Source organism: Elgaria multicarinata, chromosome 1, assembly GCF_023053635.1.
Source record: "Elgaria multicarinata webbii isolate HBS135686 ecotype San Diego chromosome 1, rElgMul1.1.pri, whole genome shotgun sequence".
Taxonomy (NCBI): Eukaryota; Metazoa; Chordata; class Lepidosauria; order Squamata; family Anguidae; genus Elgaria; species Elgaria multicarinata.
This window is the reverse complement of record NC_086171.1, coordinates 219,536,497-219,560,458: the sequence shown is the minus strand read 5'-3', so window position 1 is coordinate 219,560,458 and position 23,962 is coordinate 219,536,497. Positions and strand designations below refer to the sequence as shown.

The 23,962-nt window shown below is 60.2% G+C and overlaps 2 protein-coding genes across 2 annotated transcripts; one reads left to right on the top strand and one right to left on the bottom strand.

Moving 5' to 3' along the window:
• Positions 1–350: 350 nt before the first annotated feature.
• LOC134413342 (protein 4.2-like) lies at positions 351–11,487 on the top strand. Its single transcript, XM_063147526.1, has 13 exons — positions 351–494; positions 1,415–1,600; positions 3,123–3,365; positions 3,569–3,687; positions 3,840–3,962; positions 4,207–4,384; positions 6,477–6,615; positions 7,802–7,905; positions 8,317–8,559; positions 8,809–9,135; positions 10,210–10,373; positions 10,682–10,815; positions 11,260–11,487. Exons 1-13 carry the CDS (start codon positions 485–487, stop codon positions 11,408–11,410), a joined length of 2,121 nt encoding a protein of 706 aa, XP_063003596.1. The 5' UTR covers positions 351–484; the 3' UTR covers positions 11,411–11,487.
• Positions 11,488–11,972: 485 nt separating this feature from the next.
• On the bottom strand, positions 11,973–18,791 carry CCNDBP1 (cyclin D1 binding protein 1). Its single transcript, XM_063147533.1, has 11 exons — positions 18,695–18,791; positions 18,553–18,612; positions 18,120–18,199; positions 17,130–17,211; positions 16,787–16,883; positions 15,944–16,017; positions 15,623–15,699; positions 13,848–14,101; positions 13,278–13,338; positions 12,578–12,624; positions 11,973–12,312 (listed from the first exon to the last, which is right to left on the bottom strand). The coding sequence occupies exons 1-11, from the start codon at positions 18,774–18,776 to the stop codon at positions 12,204–12,206; spliced, it is 1,023 nt and encodes a 340-aa protein (XP_063003603.1). The 5' UTR covers positions 18,777–18,791; the 3' UTR covers positions 11,973–12,203.
• Between the last annotated feature and the right edge of the window lie 5,171 nt (positions 18,792–23,962).

The window sequence follows — 23,962 nt, the reverse complement described above, 5'->3', positions numbered from 1 at the left end:
GTGTCCCTAGTCCAGAAAGTGGTGTGTCACGTGTGTTGTGTTTTGTTAATCTACTTTGAATGTGTTTTCATTCTGTTTTCACTCTATGTTATCTTGTTCATTGCTCTGAAATTTTGAATGGGGAGTGGTATATAAATAATGTAAATAAATAAATAATGTGTGCACTCACACACCTCCTGGAGGACTCCCCCCCGCCCCCGCCCTGTACACGCACAAACACACACACACACACTGCAGTCCCATGTGCTGGATCGTTCCCTCCCGGCCTGGGCAGGGCCCGCCACCGCCGCCTCCCAGGCCACCCCCTCACAGATAAGGGCGGCCCGTGACTCCAGCCCAGCTGGCAGCCAGATAAGGCAGGGCTCGGAAGGCGACTGACACCCAAAGGCAGAGGCTGCACTGGGCGCCAGCCAGAGTCAGCAGGCACTGGCTGGCCAGCCAGCCCCGAGCAGGCAAGAAGAGCCGAGGCCAACAGAAGGGTGACATGGGGCAAGGTGAGGCAGGCAGGAGACCACCAGGATGGGCCCAGGCAAGCCAAACCCTTGGCAGAGCAGGAGGAGGAGAGAAGTCGGCCTGGGCAGCCAGGCCAAGGGAGCCTGGGCCTGGCACACGCGCCCCTGCCTGGGCCCAGCACTGCCTCCGTACGGGGCCTGGGCTGCTTCCCTGGCACTGCTCGCAGCCGCAGCCACCGCGTCAGGAAGCCTCGGCTCTGGGGTGGCCCTGGGCAGCAGCTCCAGATGAGGAGCATTAGGCTGGACCAAGAGCCTCGTGGCAGTGCAGGCAGGAGGCCCCCCTGGAGAGGGTGGGGTGGTGATGGGGGTCCCTGACAAGGCAGGGGGCAGGGAAGGAGGGGCAGCTGGAGAGGAGAGGGGGTGTGACCGGGAGGGAGAGGTGGATGGCCCCCCACTCCCTAGCTGAGCCCAAGTGCAGTTGTGGGGGCCCTTCCCTGGGGGTGGAGCGAGGCAGGGGTGGTGGGCAGCCATCCAGGGCTTTGGGAGCCACGTTTGCTGAAATGGGTTGAGCACAGCTGCTATGAGGGGTTGGGGTTGGGGGGTTGGACCAACTCCCGACATATGGCCTGTGCAGGGGCCCCTCCCTTGCCCTGTTCTACTTCTCCTCCTGGGGGTTATTAAGGGCGACAGTGGATGCTTTTGGAACCGAGGAGAGTGACTCCGAATCAAGGGCTGGCCCAGGCGGTCTGTTAAAGCAGCTGCTATATGGTGGCCCGTCAAAGTGGCCTTGCCTGGGCTGCTGCTGGAGCCACGTGGCTTCTGCAGTCTGCCGTTGCCTGCACCACCACCAGCTCTACCTCTCCGGCCCCGATTCCTGGGACGGGCTGTCTGCAGGTGGCTGCAGCAGCATCCTTTCCGCACCCTTGGAGGGCTTGACCCATCCGTCGCTCTCTTGCCTCAAGCCCTGCAGGTCAAGAGCTGCGACTTCCAGGCTGCCAGGAACAACCGGGCTCATCGCACGGTGGCCATCAGCATGGAGCGCCTGGTGGTGCGTCGGGGGCAGGACTTCACCCTGGTCTTGCGCTTCTCCAGCCCGGTGCCCGGGGGTCTGCGGCAGGTGCGCAAAACCACACTGGTCGCCCAGACAGGTGAGCCTGGCAGGGAGCCAGCGGAAGGACGGCAGGAAAGAAGGAGCCATCAGGGCCACCTAGGGCTGAAGAGTGGCACCGTCCCAGGCAGAAACACGGCCGGAGACTCCAGGAGCTCCTGCTCAACACTCAGCCGGCCCCCAGAGTGCACCAGGTGCTGCACAGAAGCCAAAGGAGGCCACGCCTTCCTGCCCACAGCCAGTGTACAAGGAGAGCCACAGCAGCCGAGGCTCAGTGGAGGGAGAGGGACAGGGGGCCGGGTGCGAGAGACACGGGTGTCCAGGAAGGGCTGTATTGCGATGGGGGAGGGGAGGCAGGAGCTGGGGGAAAGGGGGGCACCAAAGACAAGCGGGCAGAAAGGGGCAACTGGGCCCCAACAGAAAGGACAGTTCATTCTGCACGGGCTGGAAGGGGGGAAAAGACCTCCGGCCGAGGAGGCCTCCCAAGCCGAACACGGAGAAAACGAAGAGGGGGCCGCCAAAGGGCTTTTGGCCCAAGCATTTGCACCTGGGGGTAGGGGGTGGCAGGAAGAGGTGGGCTGAGGAGAGGAGGAGGAGGCCACCAGGACACAGCTGAGGGTGGCACAGCAGGCAGCCGGGGTCGGGGCTCCTTGGGGATGTGGCGCCAGACATGGGGAAATAAAGGCTGGACTGCCAGACGGGCCCCAGCTGGTGCTCCTGGAGGAGGCAGGGAAAATGAGGCAAAAACAGCGTCATTATTCGGCTTACTGCTGTTGCCCTTTCACAGTGAACAGTAAGAACAGCCTTCTTAGCGTTCCTGCTTAGCTTTTCCAGGGCTCTAGTGGGGCTTGTCGAAGGCGGGGTGCAGAACCTCAAGTCCCGGGGCCAAACCCCAAGGAGGCCCCCTGCCCCCTTCTCTGGCTGGGTGGCTTCCCGCGGCCTCCATGAGGAGTGCTTTCCCACCCTAACAGGCTGCCCACGCCCCTCCTCAGGCTCTGCAGGAAGCGCTGTCACCCCAAATATGCTGGTTTCTGGGGTGGGGGGTTGCCCCTGCCCCTTTTGCCTTTGGCCCCGCCCACCATGGGATTCCCCCCCCCCCACGCTCCCCAAGAGCGTCTTGGAAATGGGACCCTGGATCCCTGGCCTATGGCTGAGATGGACCACCTCCCAACAGCAGCCAGCCAGACGCAATGCCCCCCCCCGCCCCTCTCTGCCACCTGAGGTAGAGCAACACATGCCCTCGCGCCCCGCACGTCCACCCCCAAGTCAAGTCGCCTCGTTCCCAAAGCCAAGCATGTTCTTTTGAACCACGGGAGGCTCTTCCCCATCACAGGTAGGGAAAAGGCAGGAACCAGAAACTGCATCACTATCGACCTGCTTCCCTCTTGGGGGACCCCCAAACTGCTGCCTGAGGGAGAGGAGGCCGCCTCGCTCCTCCCCACAGGAGGGCTGGCCCTGGGGAGGCCGCCTGCCTCGCGGTGCCCCTCTTGCCCGAGCCCACTGGGCTGGAAACACCCGCCTTGCCTGCCTGCCCTTCAGCTGCCCTGCTTTCCTCTCTCCAGGTCAGCGGCCGTCCAAGGCGGACGGGAGCCTGGTGCGGTTCCCCATCTCCCGGCTGGGCAGCCTGTCCGGGTGGCAAGCCACTGTGCAAGCCCAAGACGCCCTTTCCTGGACGCTGGTGGTGACCCCCCCAGCCAACGCCGCCATCGGTCACTACACCCTGCTGCTGCAGGACTCAGGCCAGGGCCAAGGGGCTCAGCACCCCCTGGGCACTTTCACGCTGCTCTTCAACCCCTGGTGCCGTGGTAGGTGACCAAGCCAGGGATTGGGCTGGGGGTGGGGGGAGAGAGAGACTCCCTCCCCTGCCTTGTCAGTGTAAAGGCTGGGAGGGAGAAGCCCCACCCACCCCGAACTGAGAAAGAGCAGCTGGCAATAGGGGAGCCCAGCGGAAGCCTCCCCCACCCCAGGCCATGCCCTGAGACTGCTGTCTCTCTGCCTTCTCTGCCAGACGACGGCGTGTTCCTGGCCAATGAGGCCCAGCGGCAGGAGTACGTCCTCAATCAGGAGGGCACCATCTACTGGGGGCTGCAGGACGCTCCCCAGCAGCAGCCGTGGGACTTTGGCCAGGTGAGAAAGTTCTGACAGCTCCAGGGGGGGCGGGGGGGGCGCACACACCCAGCTGGCATCCTAGAGCATCCCCCTGGCATTGGGGGCATCGGCAGGCTGAGGTGTGTGGGGGATTCCTGTTCTGGCTTAGAACGTGGGTTCTTTCTTCTCAGTTGGAAGAGGATCTTGTCCACATCAGCTTGGCCCTGCTTGAGATGAGCCTGCTCTGGCTGCAGGATGCGACCTGTGCTCAGCGCAGCAGCCCCCTCCATGTCTGCCGCCTGGCCAATGCCATGGTAAGGCGCAGCACAAGGCAGGCACGCCTGCCCGGGGAATCCCCCCCCCCCCGAATGCAGGTCGGGCTCCCTTGGTGCCAGCTGCACATGCCCAGGAACCCTCAGCCCCCGGGATTGGGCGCTAGCAGCCCTCCCCAGCACTGGGGACTGGGCTTGACAGGGCAAAGGGGTGGGGGCGGGGGGTGGGGTGGAGTGAGCCAGCTGGCCTGTCCTCTAAGCACGGCCCCTTCTCCACTCGCTGCAGATAAACAGCAAGACACACCGAGCCATCCTGGAGGGACGTTGGACGGGGCAGTACAGTGATGGGACCCCCCCTTTCAAGTGGCCAGGCAGCGCCCCCATCCTGCGCCAGTGGCTGGCAGCCCAGGGCCAGCCTGTTCGCTACGGGCAGTGCTGGGTGTTTGCCGCCGTCCTGTGCTCAGGTACAGCATCCGACACCCATTCAAGGCCACAGGACAGCCGGAGCCGAACCCCACGGGCCCCGCCACTGGCAAAGAGCCAACCACGGGGCTCCCAAAAGAGGACTGAGGAGAACAGTGGCAGGAGCAGGGCGAGGAACAGCCGAGCAAGGGCAGTGTGTGCAGGGGGGGGGGGTTGAAATTCAGCAGCAGGCATCTCAGTTCGGGAATGGTTGGTTGCAGGCACACGCAGGGTCTGGTGCTGCCCTGCCTGACATGCAGCAGTGGCAGCTCCTGCTCCTTAGCACCAGAGAGGGGACTGCAGGACCATCAGGCCAAGGCTGGGGTGGAGGCGGTGGCAGCAGCCACGCCTGAGATATCCACCCTCTACGACCCTGCTGGAAAAAGTGTTTCCAGACCCCTGATCATCCTGGTTGCCCTCCTCTGAACACGCTCCAGCTTGTCTGCGTCCTTCTTGAATTGTGGAGCCCAGAACTGGATGCAATACTCTAGATGAGGCCTGACCAGGGCCGAATAGAGAGGAACCAGGACCTCACGTGATTTCCCCCCCAACCCCTAATGAAATAAAACACTCAGAGAGACTGAAAGATCTGGGCATGTTTAGCCTGGAGAGGAGAAGATTGAGGGGAGACATGATAGCGCTCTTCAAATACTTAAAAGGTTGTCACCCAGAGGAGGGCCAGGATCTCTTCTCGATCCTCCCAGAGTGCAGGACACGGAATAACGGGCTCAAGTTAAAGGAAGCCAGATTCCAGCTGGACATCAGGAAAAACTTCCTGACTGTTAGAGCAGTATGACAATGGAACCAGTTGCCTGGTGAGGTTGTGGGCTCTCCCACCCTAGAAGCCTTCAAGAGGCAGCTGGACAACCATCTGTCAGGGATGCTTTAGGGTGGATTCCTGCATTGAGCAGGGGGTTGGACTGTATGGCCTTGTAGGTCCCTTCCAACTCTGCTATTCTATGATTCTGTGGTTCTATGATTCTAGCTGGGTCTCTCTCCGCAATGGAGGCAGCGCTGGTGGAGTGAGGATAGAATCATAGAATCATAGAATAGCAGAGCTGGAAGGGGCCTACAAGGCCATCGAGTCCTTGTTCTTGACAAATCCATGTTGGCTTCTAGTGATCACCGTATTGATTTCAAGGTGTTTACAGATTGACTTCTTTATAATCTGCTCCAGAATTTTCCCAGGGATGGATGCCAGACTGACTGGTCTGTAGTTCCCAAGTTCCTCCTTTTTGCCCTTTTTGAAGATAGGGACAACGTTAGCCCTCCTCCAGTCGTCCGGCACCTCACCCGTCTTCCATGATTTTGCAAAGATAATAGACAAAGGTTTTGAGAGTTCTTCCGCTAGCTCCTTCATTACTCTAGAATAGGGTGGCAGCAGCAGCAGGGATCCCTTGCAAGCCTGGATAGGTTCTTTTGCCCAGTTTGACAGGAAGCACCTGAGCACATGTCGGGCAGCCCACTCTACAGGCCCACCCATTTGCCCTGGAGCGTGGCGTGGCCCATCCATGGGACACTGCTGCAAAGGGCCCTGGGCGGAGCCAATGGCAGGGCGGGCAGGTCCTGAGCCTTCCGAGGAGGGGCTATGGCTCAATGGCCCCTGCTGGGCTTGCAGGAGGTCCCAGTGACAATCCCCCGTGGTTGCAGCATCTCCAGGTAGGACGAGGAAAGCTTCTACTGCCAGTCAGTGTTGACCATGCTGGGCTAGATGGACCAAGGGCTGGGCTTGAGGGGTGGGGTAGTGGGGAGAGGAGGTGGAGATGACCCCCAGTTTGCGTCTACAGAGAGGATCACAGAGCCTAGCCTGGCATCTCCTTGCCTCCATTCCCAAGGCGCACGGATCCTCCTTGCACGGCGCCTGGCCTTCCTCTGCAGTGGGTTTCATTCCGAGGCCCTTTTTGCCTGCTGGATTGTGCACACTTCACCCTTTCTTTTGTGAACTGCCCAGAACGCTCCAGCTACCAACAGGGGTGGGGTGGGGTGGGGGTGTCTAGCGATGCAGGAAAGACTCCTCCCTCCTGCTCTTGCCTTCCCTGGATCCTTGCCCAGCCTCTCAACACCCTCCCCCCCCCCGTGCCTCTCTCCCAACAGTGCTGAGGAGCCTGGGCATCCCTACACGGGTGGTCAGCGGCTTTGCCTGGGCCCAGGACACGGCCGGCAACCTGCAAGTGGACGAGTACTTTGATGAAAGCGGCGCGCTGATCCCTGGCCACACCGAGGCCACCATCTGGTGAGGCACTGGAGCCCCCAGTTGGGCTGTGTGTGCAGGGGGGGGGGGGACAGCCGCCGATGATACTCAATTATATCTTTCATCTCCGGAACTTTCTCCTTATGTTCACGATCGTATCTCGGCATGTCTTTCAGATATCTCAGCTTGGCTGCTTCATCGTCGTTTGAAACTTAATATGGCAAAGACTGAATTGCTTGTTTTTCCTCCTAAACCTTCTCCTCATCTCTCATTCTCTCTTACTGTCAATGATGTTACGCTTACTCCGGTCAAGGAAGCTCGTAGTCTTGGCTTTATATTTGATTCCTCGCTCTCCTTTATTCCTCATATTGAGGCAGTAGCTAAATCCTGTCATTTTTTCCTGTATAATATTGCCAAGATTCGATCATTTTTGTCTGTCTCTTCTGCCAAGACGCTTGTTCATGCACTGGTTATCTCTCGGCTGGACTACTGCAACCTTCTTCTCTCTGGCCTTCCTTCTTCTCACATCAGTCCGTTGGTCTCGGTCCACCACTCTGCTGCTAAGATCATCTTCTTGGCTCGCCACTCTGACCATGTTACTCCACTTCTGAAATCTCTTCATTGGCTTCCAATTCACTTCAGAATCCAATATAAACTTCTCCTGTTGACCTTCAAAGCTTTTCACTGTCTAGCTCCTTCCTATCTCTCCTCTCTCATCTCACACTATTGCCCCACTCGTGCTCTTCGCTCCTCTAATGCCATGTTTCTCGCCTGCCCAAGGGCCTCTACTTCCCTTGCTCGGCTTCGTCCATTTTCTTCTGCTGCCCCTTACGCCTGGAATGCTCTGCCAGAACATTTGAGAACTACAAGTTCAATCGCAGCTTTTAAAGCTCAGCTAAAAACTTTTCTTTTTCCTAAAGCTTTTAAAACTTGATTTTGTTCTGACTTTATACTGTTAGTTTTACCCTACCCAGTGCCTGTTTACCCTACCCTGTACCTGTTTGCATTCTCTTCCCCTCCTTATTGTTCTACTATGATTTTATTAGATTGTAAGCCTATGCGGCAGGGTCTTGCTATTTACTGTTTTACTTTGTACAGCACCATGTACATTGATGGTGCTATATAAATAAATAATAATAATAATAATAATAATAATAATAATAATAATAATAATAATAATAATTCATGCCACCCCTTCCTCCACCCACCCACCCTTTCCCTTCCGCAGGCCTTTCCACGCCTGGAATGAATGCTGGATGGCCCGTGGCGACCTGCCGCCGGGCTATGGTGGATGGCAAGCTCTGGACCCCACCCCTCAAGTAGGGGGCAGTGGTATGTACCACGGGGAGAGGAGGGAGCGGTAGCCCTCACCCGTGGCAGGTGGCGTGGGGGGCTGAGGGAGCAGATAATGGCCTTTTGGCCGTCTCCTGCCTTGAGCCGGTGCCGGGATCTGAACTTGGTGGTGAACTCGGTGGACCAACCAGCCAGGTCCAGTGCCTGGCCGTTGCCCCTGTGGAGTCTGCCTGGTCAGTGGCACGCTGAGCTAGGTGGGCCTTCTGCCCTTGCTGCTGAGCCAGGTGGGCCTTCTGCCCTCCGGCAGGGCAGGGCAGGGCAGGGCAGGGCCAGGCACAGCCACAGCCACGCCCTGCTCCGAAGGGGCTGAGAAATGTCTGTGCATGGGGGTGGGAGGCAGGGGCGGGAATCGGCTTCTCCCTGAACGGGCCCCTGGGCTCCTCCCCACAGGGCCCCGCTGCTGTGGGCCAGCCCCAGTCCGGGCCATCAAAGAGGGTCGTGTGGACCTGCTCTACGATGTGGCCACCTTCTTTGCGGCCACCAATGCCAGGGCCACAGCTTGGACACGCCGGGAAAACGGAGACTTGGAACGAGCCTTTTGTGCCTTTAAGTATGTCGGCAACAACCTGAGCACCAAGGGAGTGGGCACGGAGCGCTGCGAGGACGTCACTCGCGACTACAAGCACCCTGAAGGTAAAAGGGCTGCAAGGACAAGCGCTTGCTCCCACCCCCCACCACACACTGGCCAGGAGGCCAACGGCTGGGGCCTAGAGTTTGGGCAGGGGAGCCCTCCTCGGGTGGGGTGGGGTGGAGGTCCTTCCCCTGGAATCCTCCAGCCACACAGGGCAGGGCAGAATCATGTTGACCAGGCGGACGCAGGGGCTACCTTGGCAGGAGCCAGTGCTGAAGCATGGCCCTCCCTCGCCCTCCCTTGGCCCACAGGTTCCGCCAAGGAGGCAGCCGTGCTCAGGAAAGCGTGCCCAGAGTTGGAGCAGCTCAGCGGACGGAGCGCCTGCGACGGTGGTGGTGGTAACTCGACCCCCCCTCTGGCCCAGGAAGAGAAGGAGCCGCTGTTCTTTGCCCGCCTCCAGGCCCGGAGCCCCCTGCCGTTGGGGCAGGATGCGCAGGTGGCTGTGGCCGTGGCGAACCGGGCTGGCCAGGAGAAGTGCCTGCAGCTGGTGCTGGGGGCTCAGCCCTTGCAATACGACGGAAAACCCCTGGCCCAGTTCTGGAAGGAGGAGTTCCAGTTCTCCCTCCCAGGCGGCCACGGTAAGCGGAGGCAGTGGCACGGCCCACGGGGACGCCACGCCAGCTCCACTGCTCTTGGGGGGGGGCCCTCTGCCAGGGCTGCCACGGGAGGCGGTTCTGTCTCCCCCCCCCCCTACACACACATGCAAGAAAGCACAACCAACCCACCCAACCTCACCTGGCCTCCAGCTAGAGGTACACTGGCTGTCCAGACCCGCCTGGCACAGGGAGCAGCGCCCTGAATTCACAACCCACAGGGCTCAGTGAGAAACCCCGGGCACAGGAGTGGTAGTCCAACACCTTGGGAGGGCAGGATGGGCGCTGTTGGCCTGGGCCGACCTCCAAAGACCAGGCAGGCAGGCCGCCCTGGCTGCCGTCTCTCCCAGCCTCTGGCGTAGATGAATGCTTTAGTATTCAAAGGCCCAAGAAGCCCAGCCTCTGCAAGGAGCTGAGATACAGAAATGAACGCCAAGAGACAAACAGGCCGTGGCCTTCCTCCTGCTCCGGGCAAGACGGACGAGGTTGGGCAAAAATGGGCCACGGTGGTGAAATGTGGAAACAGATTGGAGGGGGGAACTAGTTTAATACAGACTCAAAGGATTATTAATTATGACCCCAAACTTCTATTCCTCCAACAGCAAGCAGGATTCCCTGCCCTCACAGGTGACAGGGCCAGATCAAAAGGCGTGGGGCGTGGGGGGGGCGTAGCTGAGTGGGAAAGCCCCCGCCTTGCATACAGGAGGTCTCCGGTTTGATCGCCTTCTGCATCTCCAGGAAGAGCAGGGAAAGACTTCCCACCGGAAAGCCCGGAGAGGCACGGCTGCCAGTCCCCGTTGGCAACACTGGGCTGGATGGGCCTAAGGCAGCTCCTGACGTTCCCATCGTCGCTCCTATAATTGCCCCAGGCCCACTGCCTCCTTATACTTCTGGTGAGGAGAAAGGGCTGCAAAGCCGGAGGCAAAGCAAAGCCCCCTCGCCTTGCTTGCTTGCTCTCCCTGCCCCCCAACCCGGTCCCTCCACCCTTGCTCAGCCCTTGCTCAGCTCAGCCCTTGCTCGGCTGCCTGCGTCACGGCCCTCCCCGGCGTTGTCTTCCAGAGCAAGTGTTGAGCACCACGCTGCCTTACGCAGAGTACGGCCCGGCGCTGACCAGCGGGCTCTTGCTGCAGCTCACGGCCTTGCTGAGAGAGGCGGCCGTGCCTGGCCCAGCCCGCCTGGCCTGCCAGGAGATCCACCTCAGTGCTCCAGAACTCACGCTCCAGGTCAGCTGGGACCCAGAGACCCACTGGGAGGGAGGGAGGGAGGGAGGGAGGGAGGGGAGGGGAGCGGAGCAGGGGCGCCCTCTCCCCAAATGAGCCTCATGCCAGCAGCCCAGCCAAGGTGGGGCCTTGCTCGACAGACGAGGGGCTGGATGTGGAGCAGGGAAGCCCCCCCTCACACGCGCATACACACACTCACACGCACCAGCCCAAAAGGTCCAACGAGGCCTGCACCCGCCCCCCACACTGGACCCCAAGAGGCCCTGGCTGTGCTCAGCACCAGCAAGAGCTGCTCTGTTTTCCCCACAAAGGTCCCAGGCCGCGTGGTCCAGTTCCACCAGGCGGAAGCCGAGATGCGGCTGAGCAACCCGCTGCCCGAGGCCCTGGTGGGCTGCATCGTCTCCGTGTCGGGCCGGGGGCTTGTGTACAAGGAGAGGCGATACAGGTGAGAGGGAGGGAGGGGGACGGCTCTGCTCTGGAGTTGGTCTGCTCCCTCCAGTGTGCGCGTTGTCCTCTTAGAATCACGGAATAGCAGAGTTGGAAGGGGCCTGCAAGGCCATCGAGTCCAACCCCCTGCTCAATGCAGGAATCCACCCTAAAGCATCCCTGACAGGAGATGCTTCCTTGGACCCTTTGGGTTGTCAGCATTGGGGGCAGAGGAAAGGCACTCGGGGGGGGGGGGGGGCTCCGCTGAACTGCAAAGCGCTGGCCAAGGCTGCGCTCACAGAGCGGCCCAGGGGCAGGGGGCGGGATGCGAAGGGCCCTGCTGGGAGTACAGCCGCTCCCGGTCCTCCTGGGCCTCCCCCCCCCTCCATTCGACCACTGGTTCCTGACTAGGCGGCCTCCTTTAGCACATAACCCCTCCCCCCCACCCCTCTTGTGCTTCCAGGCCGGGGCCCATCCCAGCTGGCGGCACCTTGCACCTCCGCATCCCCTTCACACCCACCCAGGAGGGTTCCCGGAGGCTCACGGTGCGCCTGGAGAGCCGCCTGCTGCAGCCCCTCACGGCTCACACCACCATGGAGGTCACGACAGCTTAGAGCTCCGCCCGTCGCCCCCCCCTCCCAGGAAGGCAGAAGCGGCACCACAGGCGCGCCATTAAAAGCATGTGCCGGCACCCTCGGCTGGGGCTCATCTCTGTTCACCTGCCCAATGCTGGCGGGGGGGGGGGGTGTTGGGGGGGGCAAAGCCGAGGGGGACATGTGCTTCGGGTGAGCTCTCTGGTGGCTGGGAGGTGGGTGCAGGGGCCGAGAGGCAGGACGTGGCCTCCAGTCACTCAGTTGAAGCCCGTGCCACCGGAAGCGCGGCCTCTTGCCCACCTGTCGCTTCCCATGCCGGACGCTGCCTGAGGCAGGGCCAGACCGGCCTTGGCCCAACTCACCCACGTATTCCCAGCACTGACTGGCAGCAACTGCAGGGATCCAAGGGGGGGTGTCTGTCTCTGCCAGCCCTACCTGGAGACGCTGGCATGCGAGAAGCGCGGACCTTGTGCAGGCAAAGCAGGGCTTCCACCCGCTGAGCGGCAGCCCCCATTTCCCCCACTGCACACTCCTTGGGGCAGGGACTTTGCCTCCCCAGAGGAACGACACAGAAGCCTTCATCTTGCGCCGAATCAAGGCCAACGAGGTGCTTTATTGCCTTCCCTCCCCAGTGGGCAAGAGCCCAGCAGCCACTTCTCCGCACGGGAGTGCTGTCATCGTCCCCTCCCCCCTGTGCTTCTGGAGAGGCCCCTCCCTCTTCCACAGGCAGCCCGGCAGCCCCAGAAGCCAGCGTGACCAGCTGGTCCAGCAGAGCCGGCCCGTGGGCCTTCCTCCCCGTCACCAGCCGCGTCCCTCAAAGCAGCCGCTGGGTGAAGCCCTTGATCTTGTCCATGTTGTGGTTGACTGCCCCGTCCAGGAACTGCACCCAGCTCTCTTCCGACGGAGGACAGGCGTGGCTGGCCCTGTGCAGGAGGGAGGGAGGGAGGGTCTTCAGAACGGCAACGAGGGGGCTGGCGGGGGGCCCTCCCCAGCAGTTGAGGACGCCGGGCCCTGGCCAAAGGGATGTTCCGCTCCCCCACCCCTGCAAAGCAACCCTGGGCCGAGAGGAAGCCCCTTGCAGCCAGGCCTGCCAGTAGCGTGGGTCCTGGCTGAACCCCCGGGCAGGGCAAGCCCCCTCCCCACCCCCCCACCCCCAAGGCAAGGCCTCCCGCTCATTCCCTCACTCACCGGGTGATTTCCAGCATCTTCTTCAACACGGAAGCCAGCTTTGCGGCCTAGAGAGAAACCAGGGTGGCTGAGCGCAGAGCCCAAAGCGCCCTTCCCCAAACCCACAGCAGCAGCAGCAGCTACGCACGCGCTCCCTCCGGGCATCTCCCCTCTGGGCTTCAACCGGGTGGCACAGAACAGCTGCCGCCACCATCCGTGGACCCTCGCTTGCTCCCGTGAAGAGGAACCGTAACTGCTTTTGCAGGGGGAGGCGGGGAGGGAGGGACGTGGCGCCCAGGCCCTTGAGGAGCTGGCAGGCGGCTGGCAGGGGGCAGCTCCATCCTCCCTGGGGCCCTCTCTGCGGAGCCAGGACTCCCCCCACCCCGCTTCTTACCACAGCCCAGCGAGGCAGTGGCAGTGGCAATGGCCGCAGGAGAAATGCCACCCGCTGCCTCCCACTCGCCGGGGGTAGGCGGGCCGATCTCTCAGTGTCCCAGCACGTCCCCTCCACGTTCCTCTGGCCTGCATCACCCTGCCAGAACCAGGAGCGAGGAGGCCGTTCTTCCGCTGCCACGGCCCGGGTGGGAACGTCTCTCCGACCTCCGCTCCTTCTGTCCCACAGGGTGCCTCAACAGCCGGGGGTGAAGGGCGGGGAGCAGCCTCGGAGCGAGCAGGGAGCTCAAAGGGCCCCCGGATCTCCTGTGGCAAGCGGGGTACTCACGTTCAGCCGCAGAGCCAGCTGGTTCACAGGGGGGTAGGTGCTCAGCACCAACTCATCCACGCTACAGAACGAGAAAACACAGGCAGAGGGTCAGGGGGGCCGGGCGACCTGCTGGAAGCACCAAAAGGGGCCACGTGGGGGAGCAGAGAGCAAATCCCGGCAGCCCCCAAAACACTGGCTGGTTCAGGGAAGCGCGTGGGGGGGGAGGGGCATGTGCCCCGCCCTGAAGCCCTCGAGGAGGGAGGCAAGATTTCTCACGCTTGTGACTTTCCTTGCTCCACTACCTAGGAGCAGAGCAGGCAGGGGTCTCAAAGGCCATCTAGTCCACCCTCTGCTGCCAATGCAGGAAACCCACCACTGCAGCTCCCCCCCTCCCCTTAAAACCTCCAACAAAAGGGAGCCCCACCACTTTCCACCGTGGAACAACAGGTCCCATCGGGACGTTCTCCCAAATGTTGAGGAGGCTTTCCCCTCCCTCCGAGTGGGAGCCGCCCTCCTCCTCCAGTCCTTGGGAGCTCTCCCCACTCCCTTCCCGCCAACTCCTCCAAAGGGCTCAGGCGGCGGCGGCACCTTGGGCTGACATCCCCAGCGAGGTCGGCGAGGTCGTCCAGCTGAGCCACCTGCTCCGCCGTGTCCACCTTGCCGTGGGCTCTCACCGCCCCCAGCAGCTTCTTCAGGCAAGCTTTAGCAGCCTTCACCAGGCCCAGGCAAGGGCCCAGCAGCTGCCGGTCAGCCTCCGACCAGTAGACGTCCTGGTTTCCCCGGGAGCCCAAGTCTTCGTCCTCGAGCACGTCGCCGTAGGGGTCGCCCCCTTCCGCTTGCGCCTGTGCACAAAGAGACACGCTGTCAGGCCCGGCCCAGAGAGTGAAGGCAGGAGCAGAGCACCCAGAAGGGCCGGAGGGGGGGGGGGAAGGGGCTGAGGAACGGCGGGGGGGCTCACGCAATGAAGGCTGGACCGGGAGTCCCAGCTGCCAGGCTCAGCAGCAGGGCTCTATGCGGGTGGGTGGGTGGGTGGAGGGGATGCCGGGAGGGAGGGGGCACGAAAGGGCCTGATGGCCACATCACACCACACTGGACACCCTAAGAAATGGTGCGTGCAGCTCTAGCCGCACGTGGGCCCCCCGTAGCCCTCCAGATGGCTCCAGCACAGCCAAGGGAGAGGGCTGAGGGGAGCTGGAGGCCCGAACGTCTGCAGGGCCACGAATTGCCCCCCCCCCGACCGAGGAACTGGCGTTCCTATCCCCAGGGAGGGCCCAGCCCGAGATCTGCCCCTGCAGGACCTACCCAAGGATCTCTCTGGCCAGCAGACACCCTGCCTGCCTGCCTGCCAGCTGCACAACTGATAGCGGGGGAAGACAGGCGGGGGGGGGGGGGAGCGAGCAGAAGGGGCCGGGCCCAGGCTGCAGCTGGGGAGCGCCGGAGGGAGCTCTGGGCAGGAATCGGTGTCTTTCTGGATCCCTTCTCAGGCCGTTGAAAGATAAAGCCCCGCAGCAGAAGGGCCTGGGCCTCGTGCATCCAAGAGCGGGTGAGGGGGTGGGGTGGGGACAGAGCAGGGCCCCTTGCGACCAGCTCCCCCCACCCACACCTCAGATCCATCTACGTCTAACACAGCCCCCGCAGAGGAAGCTCCTGGTCATAAATACAACATTTGCAATGCAACCGTCACACAGGAAAACTCAACTGAAGGTCAGGAACTAGGGTGGATTCCTGCATTGAGCAGGGGGCTGGACTCAATGGCCTTGTAGGCCCCTTCCAACTCCGCTATTCTATGATTCTATGAAAACACAACTTAACACAAATGGTAGGGTGACCATAAGGGAAGGAGAACACGGCCCTCGTATCTTTCACAGTTGCACGGAAAAGGGGATTTCAGATATCATTCACATGCAGGCAACACCTGCTGAAATCCCTTCATCATCACAACAGCGAAAGCTCTTCACCCACTCTAGTATAGCTAGAGTGACCAGATACAAAAGAGAGCAGGGCTCCTGCAGCTTTCACAGTTGCATGGAAAAGGGGATTTCAGCGGATGTCATTTGCATGCTGGCAGCAACGGATGAAATTCCCTCTTCGTCACAACAGTTAAAGCTGCAGGAGCCCTGCCCTCCTTTCCTTAAGGTCACCCTACCATTTGGGTTAAGTCGTGTTTCCTCCAATCCTTCGCTCCCCTCTCTGGCCCCCATTTGGCAAACATCTGGTCTACTGAACTACTCCAAGCGCAGAAGCCGGATTTTTCGGGGAGCCCTGGGCTAATGCCCCCGCTCTCCTGCAATGGGCCCAGGCGTAGGGCGCCCCACCCCCGCCCCCGCCCCCGCCCTCAGCAAGCAGCTCCCGCCTTGCCCCACCTGTTCCATCTCCTCCAGCGCATCTCTGACGACCCCCAGGCAGGAGGAAATGGCCAAAGCAGCCGCCGCCTGGTTATCTGTGCGGAAAGAAGACGAGCAGAGGCCATGGACTCGATGGCCTTGTAGGCCCCTTCCAACTCTACTATTCTATGATTCTATGCCGGCGGGGGCAGCAACAACAGCCCTGCCCTGCCCTGCCCTGCCAGCCCCCACCCTGTGCCCGTTCCTCGGCCTGCACTCAGGGCCTGCTCAGAGGTACCTGCCTCCTTCTGGCCTTTGGGGACGGCCCCCGCCTCCATCCTGCCTGCAAACATCACTCACCTCGCGGCAGGCAAGGGACTCGGTCACACGCCTCCCACACGCCTCCGGTTGAGATGAGCTGCTCCTGAGATAGGCTGCAAGGGAAAGAGCAGCGGATCCTCAGCCAGCAAGCGCACCCCTGACGGGGCCAGGCTCCCCCAGACCCCTCACCTGCCAGGCCTCCCCCAGACCCTTCATCATCGGAGGGGGAAGGGCATGCTCCAGCAGATGGGACTAGCAGCAAGGTAGGATGAGGGCCCTTACTCTCAGGGGACAGGCAAGACCCGGCTGAAGCCCCTGCAGCAGTGAGGACGGGGACCGCAAGGCTCCTCCTCCAGCCCCAGCGGAGCACAGGCTCAGGAGAGCGAGGGATCAGCATGGGCAGGCAGCCAGAGCTCTGCAGCTACGGGGCTGATGGCCAGCACCTGGCGTCAGGCTGCTCAGGGTGAAAAGGCCCTGAGCAGCCCAGGGAAGGCGCTGCAATCAGCCTGCCCTCCCCAGGGCTCAGCCCATCACGCTCTCCGTAGGTCTAGACTCTCTGCTGAACCGAGGCCCCTTGGACTGCGACCCCCACTCTGCCTGTATCGAGAAGCCCGACCCGGTGGTCCAGGGCTGGGCAACTCAACTCTGCCGGCGTCCCAGGCAACTGAGGGATCTCAGCTGCAGTCTCTCTGGCTCAGGCCCCACGCTTGACATGGGGCAGCCATAAACCTCCGCCCTCAGTCGGCAAACGCTGACAGACGGTGGGGCTGACGGAGCCCTCTGTGTGTATGCGTCCATCCCGGCCCCCACGGTTCACTGGAATCTACCCAATCTACCCAGTTGGCGTCCTTTGCTGTAGAAACCGCAGCCGCGGACCCTCACCTCTGCTGCGGGGTGCGAAGGACCACCTCTGTAAGCTGGATCATGCCCTCCACCACTTCGACCGTGGCGTCCCGCACGGCTTTGCGCAGGGTGGTCCCTAGGAGAGGCAAAGGGGCCAGCGTCAGCCCTCCCTCCGTCAGCCCCTCCTCTGGCCCCACATACAGCCTCACCCCATTCTAGAATAATCCGGACAGGCCCAGAGGAGGGCAGCCTCCCCGGAAAGGACAGCGCTTGCTTGGCAGAAGGCGGAGGAGCTCGGCCCAGCGCTCTTCTGCTCACACGCTCGCTCCGGGCTGCAGCACCTGAGAGGGCTCCTCCTCCTCCTCCTCCTCCTCCTCCTCACCTTGACCTTTGGGGAGCTGATAATACAGCGAGGCAGCCGCCAGCACCGCGCCGTGGACTCCTCCCGCCAGCCGTTCGTGCTCCTGTGGAGGAACCCCGCCCACGGTCAGGTCTGGCTTCTGCCGGGGCGGCCACAGCCACGACTGGCCCTTTCTGGGCAGCAGGACGTCCGCTTCGTGGCACGGCGGGGTCCAAGCAGAGGCCGGCAGAAACTCGGCCGGCCAGTGGCAACGGGGCAGCGCTTGGCACGAATCAGAGGACCACCAGCGAGGCTCATGTGGGCAGCCAGCTCCTCATTTGCCCCAATCAATGGGGACCCCAAGAGTTGAACGGGGGGCCCAATCAGGAAAGCCGACAAGGCCTGAGAAGGCAGTAGCAGCTTTGAGCCGGGACGCTTCTGGGATGCCCTCGGTACGAGAGGAGAGCAGACCCTAACCCTAACCCCTATTAACTTAAATTTAAACTTTGCTGTTTTCATTCCATATTTTAACCTATATCAATTTTTGCTGTGTGGTTTTGTCCTGGTTGTGCTTTTTATATTGTATTTTGTATTTGTGATTTTAGATTGTTGGTTGTTTCTATGCTCTTCATGATTTTAATTTTTGAGAACTGCCCAGAGAGCTTCAGCTATTGGGCGGTCTAAAAATGAAATAAATAATTAAATAAATGCCTACGCCTGCCGTGCCCCTGAACCCCAAAAGGAGGCGGGCCTCCAAGTTCACCACCCGGCAGCATTAATGGTGCTATATAAATAAATAATAATAATAATAATAACAACAGGAACACACGTGCGCACGCACCCACGGCTCTCGGCCTCCCTTCCCACAGATGCCACAAGCACGCGCACACACACACACCCGGGTGCCCTCCCAGGTATTGTTCAGAGAAAACCAGAAAGGGCAAAGGCCCGGCACTTGGGGGGAGGGGTTGAGGGCAGCAGGGGGCCCCTGAGGCTTCCTGGAAGACCCACACCCACGGTCTCCTCACCCACCTCTAGAGTCGGCGGCGGCGGCCTGGAGAAGGCCAGGCTCAGCTTCGTGGCTTCCTGGGAGACGGCCTTGGATGCCTGTGCTGCAGGGAAAGAAGCAGGGCCGGCGGAGGGGTGAGCCGGGGCCACGCTGGAGGAGGCCCTCTCTGCTGGGGGGTGCACGCGTGGGAGGAAGGGAAGGGGCAGCTCAGCCCCAGATCCTGCTGGTGGGTCCAGGGCCAGGCGGTGGGTGGCCCAGTAGAGCGGCGGGGGGGGGGAGGCGCGCAGCAGGATCCCCCCACCAGAGCCCCCCCTTAAGCCAAGCAGAGAGGGGGCGCGCGCGGGCCGCCGCTTTCCCCGCGGCGGAGGACGGGGGTCCTCGGAGTGTTCAGCCCCCTCCCCAGCGCCTTAGTCGGGGCGAGGGCGGGGAGGGCCTGGGTCTGCTCGCCTCACGTACCGAGGGCGTCCCAGAAGCGTCCCGGCTCGAAGCCGCCGCCGCCTTCTCGTGCCTCGCCGCCTGCAAGAGAAACGTGTCCCTGAGCACGTGCAGAGCGCCAGCCTCCGGCCTTGGCCCCGCCCGCCGCGAAGGCCGCGCGCACCTCGCAGGTCGGACAGCGCCGCGCCCAGCCGCTCCCGCAGACCCCGCAGCACCGACGCCCCAGCCGGGTCCGGAGCCGCCATCGCCGCCCGCGGAGGGGGGAAGCCCGGGCCAGCCGCGGAGACCCCGGGCGCAGCCACAGCCGCACTTCCGGCGCCCAAGCGGCAGCGGCGGCGGACACGCCCAGGGGCGGGGAGAGGGGCGGGGAGGGAGAGGGGGCGGCTGGAGCCTCCTGCTGCGGCGGCGGCGGGGGCGGCGCTCACCGGACCCTTCGGGGTCTTCTAGAGCCTGTGAGCAGAGGAGACGCGCCACGCAGGGAGCGGCTGCAGCTGCCCGGCAGGCTGCCCTAGATGGGCCTCGCGCGGGGGGGACCCTCCGACCCGTTTCTCGAGGGCGGGCGGAGATCCGCGATCTCCTCGAGGGCCTCGCTCCACAGGGAGAGCTGTGCCGCCTGCGGCAGGGAACCGGAGCTCCTCCGGAGGAAGCATGTCGGCTGTAGCCCCTTCGGTGGGGGGGGGGAAATGGAGCTCATCCTCCGGAAGCGTCCGGGGGGCACTTCCTGCCCGAAGGGGAAACAGCCCCCTCCCCTGGGACCCGCTCCGGGTCCCGAGCCTGCCCCCCCCCCACCGCGACCCTCCGCAGCGGCAGCTCGGCGAAGCTCCGGAGGCGGGTCCTGGGCTCCGTTCCACGGCGCCTGCCTGCCTGGGCCCACGCACAGGCGCTCCCCTGCAAGCCGGCCACCTTGCTTTGAGAGAGGAAGGGGCTGTTGTCGCCGCTCCACGCGCCGCTGTCCCCGAAAGCTGAAAAGGAGCTCCTCAGGCTTGGGCTGGGAGCCCCGTAGCTGAAGCTGATGAAGCCCCCGCCCCTGCAGACTCCCCCGTGTCCAATCCCAGGAAATGGCTTGAACCCACGGTTGGGGGCGGGGAGCCAGCGATCTCGGCCTGCCCCCCCCCCCCCAATTGCTGGGCCGGAGGGCGAGAGGGCTCCGGGGTGCGTGAAAAGAACCTCCCTCTCCTTCGCCTCACCCCCATCTTCATAGAATCATAGAATCGCAGAGTTGGAAGGGGCCTACAAGGCCATTGAGTCCAACCCCCTGCTCAATGCAGGAATCCACCCTAAAGCATCCCTGACAGATGGTTGTCCAGCTGCCTCTTGAATGACTCGTCGCGTTTCCTCTGTGGCCTGGGGGGAAATACAGCTCTGTCCCCAGCAGCAAAAACACGGATTTACGCTTCCCGAACACAGCTGTGATGCCCCCGCCGCCTCCCCGTAGTCCCAATTCCCTCCTGCACGGAAGCCGAACACGGGGCCTCTCTCTTCCCGTTACTGTGTTGAAGTTGAGGGAGCGCCTGAAAGACTCAACACGCTCCTTAGCAGAGGAACTTCTGTGGACCACAGACGCGCACCTCCTCAGCTGTCTGTCTGTCTGTCCTAAGTTACAGATGGTCTCTGCGTGGAGGAGATTGTAAACAGTTTGGCCAGAGGGAAATGGATGTAGAAGTACAATCTGGGATCATTGCACTGCTGATGTATTAATACATGGGCACTGCACATTCTGCATTTGATTTCCTAAGGAGGCAACCATACAGCTGATGCACGGGTGTGTGGGTGGGATCCATGAAGGTTTATGCCACAATAAACTTGTTTTTAAGATGCCACAAGACTTGGGTTTTCCCCTCCCATTAATGCTGCACAGGGTGAAAATCTAGGTAAATTCCACGTTTTCAAAAGCTCATATGCTAATCAGTGAATGGAGTCGCTCCAGAAATTAGCAGTCTGCTGTGGATGAGGGTGAGGGCGAGATCTGTAAACTCCTACACGTGTCGTGTTTCCCATGAGAAAATGCCCAAGCACCCAACACTGACAATCCGCCCCTGCGCCCTGATCAATAAAACTGAGAAAGACCAGAAGAGCCTCAAATCACCTTCATCCTGACTTCTCAAACCCCCCTCTCCCCCGCGCCCTCCAGGCCGAATTACATCTCGTTCCTGGCCCTTGTTGGACAGGAAGAGCTCATCCCTTCCTTTGCCTGAACCCCTCAGAACCCCTGACTGGGCAATTTACAGGGGTCAGAGCAGGCTCTGGTACTTTCTGGTACTTTCCTGGCTCTTACCAGGGAACAAAAAAGCAACACTTGTACCGGGTATAGCTGAAATAGCAGAAGGCCTTGTTTATGTAGAGTAGTTGATTTGCAACATTTATGGGACTTGTAATCAGTCAAGGGAGGGGAGGAGGGAAGAGTGAGTTCTTCAAAGCATCTTTGACTGCATAGGAGATGGCGGCTGCCTGACAAAAGACACCAGAGCGTTCGGCCTTCAGCTTGCTGGAGGTTGCCCTTCTCATACACGGGTAAAACTCTGAATAAAAGCCTTTGTGTCAGGACCTGCCTGGACTTTGCTTCTTCTTGGCTTGTTTCTTCTCTAGAATTTCCCTGACAAGGGTGGTTGAATGGGCAAGGAGGGTTTTTTCCCCATAGGGGAGGTGGAGGGAGGCAAAGGGCACAGTCCTAGGCAGCTGCTGCTGCTGCTTATATTTATTTATATCCTGCCTTTTCCCCAATACTGACTCAACGCAGCTTTACAAATTAAAACATGTACAGTTAAAACATATATACAGAAATTAAAAAATAAATATGCTACAATATTAAAACATTTAAAATGATTTTAAAAAAACCAAAACCAATATATGTGCATAAACGTAGGCCCAGACTACCCCAACCAACCAACCGAAGGCCAGCTGGAACAGAAAAGTTTTAGCCTGCCTCCGGAAGCACATCAGGGAGGGAGCCAGTCTGGCTTCCCTGGGGAGTTCCAGAGCCTGGGGCAGCCACTGAGAAGGCCCTCTTCCGCGTTCCCACCAGGCGTGCCTGTGATGTTGATGGGACCAAGAAAAGGGAATTCACCACCACAGCACGGCTGAATGGCTTCCAAGGGGGGACTTGACAAGGAGAGCTTGACCCAAGACCCACTGACCCTACGGAACCTCCACCTTCTGAGGAGCAGCGCCAGGGTCGCACCCATGCCGTCCTCGTGGGCTTCCCGGAGACATCTGGGCTTGACTAGAGGGAGCCACTTTGGTCTGGGCTAGCAGCAGGGCAACTGTGTGACCCCGCTTCGACTTTCTCCCATGCAGGAACACGTCTCCCCAGAAATGGCCGCTGCTGCAGAAGCTCCCCAGAGGCCTCTTCTGGCCAAGCTGGCACTGGGGTAGGAGTTGCCCTCCTTCCTGCCCTGAGAGAGACCCCACTGGCACTTTCCAGCCCATGGCAGAAGGGTGATGTATACATGCTGTCGTTAAGGAGGCAGTAGTGTGACCACTCCTGAAGAAGCCCACCCTGGACCCGATGGTACTAGACAACTACCGCCCAGTCGCAAACACACCCTTTTTTAGGGAAGGTACTTGAGAGGGTTGTAGCAGAGCAACTGTAGCCAATCTTGGAGGATACTGATTATCTAGACCCATTCCAGTCTGGGTTCTGATCTGGTTACGGGACAGAATCAGCCTTGGTCGCCCTGATGGATGGCCTTTATCGAGAGAGGGACGGGGGAATGCAACCCTGTGAATCCTGCTCGATCTCTCATCGGCTTTTGATACCATCCACCATGGTATCCTCCTGAATCGACTCCATGGGATGGGCTTCGGAGGCACTGCGTTACAGTGGTTCTGGTCCTACTTACGGGGTCATTTTCAGAGAGTAGCATTGGGTGACCACTCCTCGGCCCCTTGGCAATGGAGCTATGGGGTGCCGCAGGGCACCATTTTGTCCCCAGTGTTACTTAACATGTATATGAAGCCGTTGGGAGCGGTCATTAGGGGATTTGGAGCTAAATGCCATCAATATGCTGATGACACGCAGCTCTATCTCCCTGTGACACCAGAATCAGGTGAGGCTGTGCAGGTCCTGGACCAGTGCCTAGACTCAGTAATGGGCTGGATGAGAGCCCATAAACAGAAGCCCTGTGAGTGCGTGGTTCCAGAGTCTGGGAGATAGGCTCATTGCCTGTTCTGGATGGGGTTGCACTCCTTTTGAAAGACCAGGTTCATAGTTTGGGGGTACTCTTAGATCCATCTCTGTCACTGGAGGCTCAAAGTGCCTTTTACCAGCTTCGGGTGGTTCGCCAACTACGGCCTCTCCTGGACAGGGACAGCTTGGCCACTGTGGTAACCTCAAGACTGGATTACTGCAACACGCTCTATGTGGGGCTGCCCTTGAAGCTGCTCCGGAAGCTGGAGCTAGTGCAGAATGCTGCAGCTCGGCTGTTGTCTGGAGCTGCCCCTTTCCAGCATGTAACTCCTCTGCTGAGGGAACTGCACTGGCTGCCTATTCGCTACCGAGCCAGGTTGAAGGTTATTATTATTATTATTATTATTATTATTATTATTATTATTATTATTATTTATTTATTTATATAGCACCATCAATGTACATGGTGCTGTACAGATTACACAGTAAATAGCAAGACCCTGCGGCATAGGCTTACAATCTAATAAAGTTGTAGTAAACAATAAGGACGGAAAGAGAATGCAAACAGGCACAGGGAAGTGTAAACAGGCACCGGGTAGGGTGAGGCTAACAGTATAGAGTCAGAACAAACTCAACATTTAAAAGCTATAGGGAAAAGAAAAGTTTTTAGCTGAGTTTTAAAAGCTGTGATTGAGTTGGTAGTTCTCAAGTGTTCTGGAAGAGCGTTCCAGGCGTAAGGGGCAGCGGAAGAAAAAGGACGAAGCCGAGTAAGGGAAGTGGAGGTCCTTGGGCAGGCAAGAAGCATGGCATCAGAGGAGCGGAGAGCACGAGCGGGGCAATAGTGTGAGATGAGAGAAGAGAGATAGACAGGAGCTAGACCGTGAAAAGCTTTGAAGGTCAGCAGGAGAAGGTTCTTGCACTTGTGTACAAAGCCCTAAACAACTTGGGACCAGGATACCTGAGAGAGCGCCTTCTCCCCTACCAACCTGCCCGGCCACTGAGTCCACGGGGAAGAGCCTTCAGCGTGGTGCCCCCCCCCCAGAACTCCCTGCCTCTGGAGGTCAGGCAGGCACCAACTCCATTCCTTTCGGCACCTCCTGAAAATGACATTATTCCAGGAAGCCTTTCCTTAATGACCAGCCACGGTTCACTGTACATTTTGCTTCTTTTAAAATCTATTTTAAAGTGTTTTATTCTGTTTTCATTTTATTTTACCTTGTACACCACTCCAAAATTTTCAATGGGGAGCGGTATATATTGTCAATAAATAAATAAATGTGAACAACAAATGCAAATGGCTAATCC

Excerpts from the sequence above, each read along its gene's own strand:
- LOC134413342 (XM_063147526.1), top strand. Across the intron at positions 8,560-8,808 it reads CGACTACAAGCACCCTGAAG|GTTCCGCCAAGGAGGCAGCC; the intron begins GTAAAAGGGCTG and ends CTTGGCCCACAG. Across the intron at positions 10,374-10,681 it reads CTCCAGAACTCACGCTCCAG|GTCCCAGGCCGCGTGGTCCA; the intron begins GTCAGCTGGGAC and ends TTCCCCACAAAG.
- CCNDBP1 (XM_063147533.1), bottom strand. The coding sequence starts at position 18,776 with ATGGCGGCTCCGGACCCGGCTGGGGCGTCGGTGCTGCGGGGTCTGCGG. Across the intron at positions 14,102-15,622 it reads CGCTGGAGGAGATGGAACAG|GCGCAAGCGGAAGGGGGCGA; the intron begins GTGGGGCAAGGC and ends CTTTGTGCACAG. Across the intron at positions 13,339-13,847 it reads GCTGGGGATGTCAGCCCAAG|CGTGGATGAGTTGGTGCTGA; the intron begins GTGCCGCCGCCG and ends CTCGTTCTGTAG.